Genomic DNA, 8513 nt, shown 5'->3' on the forward strand with positions numbered 1-8513 from the left:
CGTCGCCCAAGTTTTTTTTTTTTTTTTTTTTTTGTCTCCATCTTTTCCCGCAAAAGAACGACTCCAGCAATCTAAGTCTGGCGTCATCAAGATTCCTTTGTCTCCCTAACACTCAAATTACAGTAAGCCCCTTTTGATTTGGCATTGTGCTGAGGAATTTACTTACATATCCTCCCTTTGTTGAGCGAGAGAGAGCGTGCTTGTCGCAAGGGGAGAGGCTTTTCCATTTAGCGCTGAAAACTTCGTTGTTTTGAGGTCTGGCGCTCTTCTGGAGATGTGGAAATTTAAAATATTTTACTGTTGCAAGTTTAGATGAAGTGATATTGTCGTGAGCTTAGAGTTATCTACATTGGAAAAATAATAATATAATATAAAAGTCAAGTGTATAAAATAAGAAGCATATGTTTTAAAAACATAATGTTCTTTGCTTTAAAAAAATTAAATACTGTGGTTTATGTGCTTATGACATGAAATGGTAATTTCAGCCCCATCATAAGCCAAAAAAGGCTAAAAAAAAACAAAAAGAACCGATCTGGAGGCCTCGTCGATGTTATCTTGTAGGCCCGGTTTTCAATTAAACGACCACAATGCCATCTTGCTTTGACCAAGTCTCCCGTGGGCAAGGCCCAGCGCAGATAACTTCGTGGTGTCGTAGTAATTCTTCGTGTTTTGTCGTCTCAAGAGTCCAAGCTTCAGCGACGAATCAATGGGCAATGATGTAATTTCACCTGCGGCGAAAAAGCCACGCTTCGTAGCGTTCGTTTGGACACTAGTTACATTTTTACTAAAATGCCTCCAAATTTGAGGGGTCTGTCAGGGGCCTTTTCTTTTATATATGTATATATATATATATGTGAATTTAAAAAAAAATTACTTTATATAAAGTTTTAAAAATTACATTTCAGTTCCTATTATAATTTTAAAATTATAATTTGGTCGAATCTTTGCTCCACCCCCTCCCAAATCACTTAGAGCTCATATTTGAGGTAAACAAACTAGATCAAGAAGTTTACATGTTATTGTAAATCTTTTACGCCTTTTAACGTATAGCCCCGTTAGCCCAAGCGCCTTCTGGAAAATGAGTTCATTTACGTGGGTGTTCACGTCAAACCAGAAAAATAAATCCCTGGCCTCGATGAGTAATTGTCACAGTCGTGATGTAAATGTAATTTTGGCGTGCTCCAGAGTGGAATAGGCAGCAGTCGGTGGGGGAACCCCTGTTTACTGTTCTACCCTTAGTTTTTCAGTCGCGGACGAAATGAGGCCCCGCCAGCAGCCGGCAGTGCATGTGGCACATGGGAGCGAATATTCCGTAGCAACATATTTCTTAACTCAACAACAAAAAATGTCAGTTATATATATATATATATATGTGTATCACGGGATTTCCAAAAACTGTCCCTCTTCTGTGGTCAAGGACAGGAATAGACCCAATCTGGTCCTAGTTGGACCAATTTCGGGACTTGGCTCTGTTTTGGTCAGCCACCAGTGGACCTATCTGAATCGGCAAAGAGGCGCCCCCCCATAGGTGATGTAGTCCCCGATGGAAACGGACATTACCTGGATCCAGCCCATTTGAAGTCAACCACGGACTCCTCTTTTCTGAAATTTATTTGTAAGCCAGCTTTGGATCTCTACGTTACTAATCATTGAACCAAAGGCACGCAACTGGAAGACATTTCGTTTAGCCTCATAGAGCCCGCCGAGTGTGTTAAGTTATGCTATACTCTCTCTCTCTCTCTCTCTCTCTCTCTCTATATATATATATATATATATATATATATATATATATATATATATATATATATATATATAGAGAGAGAGAGAGAGAGAGAGAGTATAGTTCAATTTCTTTTGTTGGTAGTGTTGAAAGTGTGGCTTGTGATATTTATATCTAACAAAACGGGTTTCTAGTAATAACGAGAGCTAGAGACATAATGACAAAGAAGAGGTTGATATAGATGGAGAATTTTAAAAGAAAGAAATTGAAAAGGAAAGATCGTCTGGTTCATCAGTGTCAGGCTTAACTATACCATGTTGTTACCCGACACGCCATTTTGGTGATGTCCCCTTGAGGTAATTACTTTTATGTTTCTAAATCAGTCTTTGGCTTGCTTTGGATTAACATTTTCAAGAAGTTAAGTTTGTGCTTTGGATCTTATGGACTCATTAAGATCTCATGTGACGAAAAAGTCGACGATAGATAACCCGTGCATTTCATGAATTTTCAGTTTCCTTTGAAAATCTTTTGAGAAAAATATACTTATATGTATTCATTAATTTCAAAAAAAGAAATACATGAAAAGAAGTTCATATTACGTGCAACCATGTAATTATTCTTTTGAAAATCTTCCTCACGATTGAATTTATCAGCATTATACTGGCCACCATGTCGATCCTGGCTGCCTGAAACCAGTTTGAGCTGAGCCAAGCGAAAACCTGTCGGGGGCAAGGAAGAGATGCTTGGCTTCTAGCTCTACAGTGGAGCCATCAATGATTCAATGGCCGCAGTTTCAGTAACTTGGAGGGAGGAAGACGGGAGAGAGGTCAGGAGGAGGGTGGTCCTGTAAATTGAGGGTGAACAGGTGTCGGGGAATAGCTAGATGGAAACCAGATCCTGACAGCTATCAGAGTGTTGATTGGCCGCCTCCTTTGAAAGATCCCTTCTTCCCCCAGTGTTTGCCCCCCTCTCTTACCTCCTACCTCCTCCTGTTTCTCATCATCATCGTCGTCATCATCACAGTTTTTTTTTACCCATGCCAGTCTGTTCTTCTTCTCTCTCTCTCAAGCTTATCTGCCCCCCCTTTTTTTTATCAACTGTTTTACCGCTCCTACTGCTGTTCCACAGACGTTAACTCACTATTTCCGAAGATCTGCAGAAAAAAATAGAAATCTAAGTCAAGCAGAGCTGAGAGCAGTGCCCCTCTTTCTCTCTGTCCCTCTCTTTTTCCCTCTCTCTATTTTATATTTTCTTTTTGACTGCGAGTAAAGAGCAAAATTCTGGAGGAAGAGGTAAAGGATGCAGTCAGGCTTGGAGTATGCATCAGTTCCTGATCACATCCAGCAGATTATATCCACCAGATCTTCCCTTCACCACCACCATCATCTCACTCCTCAGCCTTTCTTCGGCATCAATCCTGTGATTGACACCAACCTGGAAGAGCAGCAGCAGCACCACCACCTGCTTGACAACTCACCAAGCCACGAGCTGCATCTCTTGCACCATTTCCAGCAGCAGCAGCAGCAGCACAGTCATGGCCTTGTGCAGGACCCGTTCATGGTTCACGGCCATGAGAGAAGTCTCTGCAGAGAAATGGAGGAAGATGAAGGCGGAGAGGACAATGGAGAGAGGGAGGAAGAGGAGGAGAGGAGGGGTGCTGCAAGGAGAGTGGAGGCCGAAGGTGGGAGGCCGGTGCATGAACACAACAACAGGTGGCCTAGGGAGGAGACCTTGGCTCTCCTGAAGATCAGATCTAGCATGGAAGCAACCATCCATGACTCAAATTTCAAAGGACCCATTTGGGAGCATGTCTCAAGGTGCCAACTTCCCCAAATTCCTTTTTTTTTTTTTTTTTCGAATCTTGAAACCATAAATACAATAATGTTAATAGTTGTGTGATTTTTATTGAACACATGATGCCTGCAGTGTGACTGTCACTGCTAACCACAAAGTGAATGCAGCTGACAACAATAGGATCTTCCAAAATTTTATTTTTTTGGGATCATGATAAGGGTTCTGTTGACAAACCCAAGATGATGAGTCCTTTTCTAATTGTTTTCCCTGCGGTGAAAACCAAGTTGCACCCATTGAATTTGCTGTCTGACGCTATACATATCGAGCTGCAACTTTTGAGATCTGGGGCATTGTGAGGAAATCCAAGCAAGAGATTTTCCTTGGCATCTCTCGATTTCTCAAATTGTGGATCCCTAAGACTAATCATTAGGAACCTACAAGTTGTGTAGTCAGGGAATCGATAAAATCTTTCAGTGCCTTTTTCTGGTTTTTTGGGGTTAGGGAATTGTATGTTCTGCGGGGATTGTGCATTCTAGCTAAAACATGTAGCTCTTGAATGTCCAATTACGATCATTCTCACCCATCATCCACATTTACTTAAAATCTCAGATGTTCAGATGGCACGTGCGTTCTTTTTTCCTTGATTTTAGTTTTGAGTCACACGTGCGGATCCATGGTAAGTGCAGTTACCAAACATGGCAGCGGGATTTTGACTCTCTCATTCGATTCTCTATCCAATCCAGGAAGCTTGCGGAGCTTGGGTTCCACAGGAGTGCGAAGAAATGCAAGGAGAAATTCGAGAATGTGACCAAGTACTACAAGAAAACGAAGGACGGGAGGCAGGATGGCAAGAACTACAGGTTTTACTCCGAGATTGAGGCCTTGTACAACGGCAGCAACATCAACAAGGGTGGGGCTCCCACAAATCAGGGCAAAATGATAATGGGTAGCAGCACTGCGGAGAAGAACTGTGAGGGCACATCAGAGGATGAGACACTGGAGAACCCATCCCTTGCAGAGGGAACTCAGCTGGCAGGAGAAAGCACGAGCAAGAAGAGAAAGAAGAGCCGAAGCTTTGAAGAGATGAAGGGCCTGTGTCAAGAGATGGTGAAGCAGATGATGGAGCAGCAGGAGGAGCTGCAAAGGAAGTTCCTAGAAGCAGTGGAGAAACGAGACCACGAAAGAATCCAGAGGGAGGAGGCATGGAAGAGGCAGGAGATGGCGAGGATGAGCAGGGAGACTGAGACGAGGACTCAGGAGCAGGCGCTGGCATCCAACAGGGAGGCTGCAATCATTGGCTTCTTGAGGAAACTCACAGAGGAGAGTCAAGGGGAGGGTGCCCCACTAAACCCTAACCAGCAGAGCCCAGATAGTCATGACCTTAACCCAGACCCAGACCCTAACCCTAACCCTAGGACCAACCCCATCCCTGTGCAGGGGGAGGTCCCACCAACAGACCTGGCGGGTCCCAGTGGCAAAACAGGACCCACCCATCTGAAGAGGTGGCCAAGGTCAGAGGTGTATGCTTTGATAAAACTCAGGTGCAAGCATGAGGAGAGCTTCAAAGACAACAACTCAAAGGGGTCGCTGTGGGAGAAGATATCCCAAGAGATGGTGCAGTTGGGGTACATGAGGAGTGCCAAGAGGTGCAAGGAGAAGTGGGAGAATATCAACAAGTACTTTAGGAAGACTAAGGACGCTGCCAAGGCGAGACCGCCTGACTCCAAGACCTGCCCTTACTTCCACCAGCTCAGCAAGCTTTACCAGAATGGGGTCCTCTCTTTCCCCTCCCAAAAGCACCTCGACGTCCCGCCGGAAAACAGCGCGTACGTGCCGCAGGACTGCTCGGAAAACCATCTAGTGGCCGACAGCGGCGCGGCCGAGTCGTCGGGGTGCGACTACGGCGGAGGAATGATGGGCATGGGTGGCGATGTTGTGGAGGCCCAGTCTACGCTGATGGAGTTGGTCTGCAAGATCTCCTCTGATCACTACAACAGCGCAGGATAATATGTCATCTCTCCGCCCCTTCTCTCTCTTTCTCATGGTAAAAGCCAAGGGGCACCAAATGGTGCTCTGATTTAATAGGAAATATTCAGGAGTTGTGATTGGTGGTAGTATAGTACTCTTCTTACTACATATTCTTACTACTATTCTTATTATATCTTCGGATGGAAGCGAAGATCTGGAAGGGAAACATTTAAATGTGTGGCTATTCGTGGAACAAAATCGCCATTGTGGAATACAATACTGAACCAGCACCTGCAGGTGTAATGTAATTGTGCAATTACAATTCACGAACTAATTATTATGTTTTCCTCTCGAATTTCAACCGTGTGGAATGGATGAATGTGACGCCAAGCTCAACCTTGGGAAATATATACATTATTTAGGATCAGTTCGATTGGTTAAGCCGATATCCACGAGATTTTGCAACATAAATTTTGGATTAATGGTCCTCGTGAAAATCCTTTTGTTCATCCAATACTAAACTGAAATATGGGAGGCTTTTGGTCAGGTTTTGAGCTCAAGATCAGATCACATAGAATACGGTTAGATTTGGAAGGAACGTCTTTAACTGAGTTTTAAAGTGTGAGCTACAGAAACTAATTTGCAGACTCACATTGCACCAATTCTCTGTAATACTCATTAGAGGCCAGCAAATGCATGAGCTAGAGTACTGGATTTCATGTAACGATGGACGATTCTTCTCTCGAACGTTGAGTACTTTGTGTGTACGCATGCGCATGCATATGTGCATGTTTGTGGATTTGTGTTTGTGGGTGTGTTCCTGCACGTTTCTTCAGTGAAAAGTTATAAAATTCTTTAGCCTATGAATTTCAAGTCCTTTAAAATCTTTCTAGTGGAAAGCATCGATGATGCAAAAGCTTATTTTTACAAAATCAAAGAGGCAAAAACCCCTGAGTTCTCGAAAGTAAATTAAAAAAGCTCTCAGAGATAATTATTTTTACAAAATCAAAGAGGCAAAAACCCCTGAGTTCTCGAAAGTAAATTAAAAAAGCTCTCAGAGATGATGCTGTGACCGAGCCATGTTCTTTTTTATTTATAAATTATTGGTTGTCATCCAAAGTACAACTAAAGGTCTGATCTGCATGCTAAATTTATTAATTGAATAAAAATGAATTATACAAGATGAACGAACGGAACTTTTTCATAAAACTTGTAAGCCTTATGAAAACCTTAGACTTTGTTGAACTTGGACCATTAAACTAATGAACCAATTCCTAGATTTTAGACCAGGTTGAACGCATCCATGGAGCTGACTCACAAAGTCCCCCACCCTTAGTTTAGCTTTCTGCTTCAGGCACGCAGAGGGGAGAGAGAGAGAGAGAGAGAGAGAGAGAGAGAGAGAGAGAGAGAGGAATCATGTAATCTTCCGTTTACATTTTTAAGGAGATTTAATCGAATAACTTGATCAAGAAATAAGTACAAGGCAGCTAAGGAAGAAACATATGTACAGGCATCTTCTCCCAAAATGCGTATAAAAGATGAGCTAGCTGCAGCTATCCAGAATTGGCATTCGAATGGCCAACTTTTTAGGGGGAGGACAGGACCCTTCTCCTCTCTTTTGATCTGTGGCGGACATTCTTACTTGCGCAACAGTAGAAAGAGAGGGAAATAAATAGTCATCCCGTACGGTGGAATGGAATCCCAAGGAGGGAAGAACAGTTGCAGATGCTTTAGTAGTGCATGCAGTCGCCATTTTCCATGGGCTCTGCAACTGTACTGATCTCTGCAATAAATCTGCCTCTCGGGAAGTACTTGGGAAAAATGATGAAGAATTCTTGTTGGGATAGCCGCTCATAAAAACTATTAGAATAAAAGTTTTTGAATAGAATAGATCAATTGAACGAAGAAAAATTGGTGTCGAGATCTTTTGTTTTGCCCGCGTACATCTGACCATGGCTGAGGCTGTGTAAGGAGGCAATATTTTTGAACCTTCGAGTAGGGAACATATTTTGATCGTTCTGTTCAAAAATTGAGTCATGTTCATCTGCTCCAATCTTTAAGATCTTTAAGGTAGAATCACGAAACAATAAGAACGGATTCGCATTTGCTAAATGGCCTCAAAGAACCATGATCATCTACACTCGAAAAACTGCCGGTTGGTTCAGGTTCTGGATCTTCCATCGGACCATTCTAGCAGCTGGCTGAAATAGAGAGAATGCATGTGGGATCCTCGTTGAAATGGTGCAGCCCCACAATTAAATTTTTTTATCATTTTATTTTTCTAATCCGAGTTCAATTATTTGACGCTTAACACCAAAATTGGTTCGTCGTTTAGCTGTGGTGAGAGGCCAACCAAAAAAAAAAAAAAAATTGTCGGTATCAAATGCAGCCAATTCCTCAAGTCGACAGGCTCTGGATTTGTATGACGGAAGCAGAACTAATTAATTAAGTATTTAGGATTGAACCTACGCGATCCAAGAAACTTAATGCGCTGGATCTGATGATCAGTACCCTGTTTCCAATAGAGATTCTCACTTCTTCAATTCAATGTATACACAGATAACTTTTACTAGGTCCAACATTGGCGTTTCCTGAGAAGTTCTGGGTCTGGATTCGGATCACCCAATATTGGATAACTTTTTTCACCATTATTCCCTAAACTGTATATATATACCACACAATAATGACAAATACCAGCTCTATGAAATGGAATGTTTTTGTATGAATTATTGAGTCCTTATTATTGGCGTTGTGGAAGATTATTGGATGTGGAGCCCAGATGGATCTCATTCTTGTATCTTCCTCACTTATCCAACAAAATGCACTCATGTGTCCAAGTTCAGAACAATATATATTTATAAGTGGCGATGTGAGATCGATGAAAAAATAAATTAGGCTTCAATCGAGCTGTTTGCCATGGACATTGGCATGCCGTTTTATAGACCCAACGGGGCAATGGTCCTGCCAGATCTTACGTTCTTATATTGGATCTAGTTAGTCCATCTTAGTTATTAATTGTTCTGCTGTTAAA

At 42.3% G+C, this 8513-nt stretch overlaps 1 protein-coding gene across 1 annotated transcript; it reads left to right on the forward strand.

The window, feature by feature from the left end:
* The first annotated feature begins 2424 nt into the window (after positions 1-2424).
* On the forward strand, positions 2425-5837 carry LOC116248493 (trihelix transcription factor GTL1-like). The gene is made up of 2 exons (XM_031621312.2): positions 2425-3537; positions 4258-5837. Exons 1-2 carry the CDS (start codon positions 3020-3022, stop codon positions 5519-5521), a joined length of 1782 nt encoding a protein of 593 aa, XP_031477172.1. The 5' UTR covers positions 2425-3019; the 3' UTR covers positions 5522-5837.
* The last annotated feature ends 2676 nt before the right edge of the window (positions 5838-8513 follow it).

Source organism: Nymphaea colorata, chromosome 2 (genome assembly GCF_008831285.2).
Source record: "Nymphaea colorata isolate Beijing-Zhang1983 chromosome 2, ASM883128v2, whole genome shotgun sequence".
In the NCBI taxonomy this organism is placed as follows: Eukaryota; Viridiplantae; Streptophyta; class Magnoliopsida; order Nymphaeales; family Nymphaeaceae; genus Nymphaea; species Nymphaea colorata.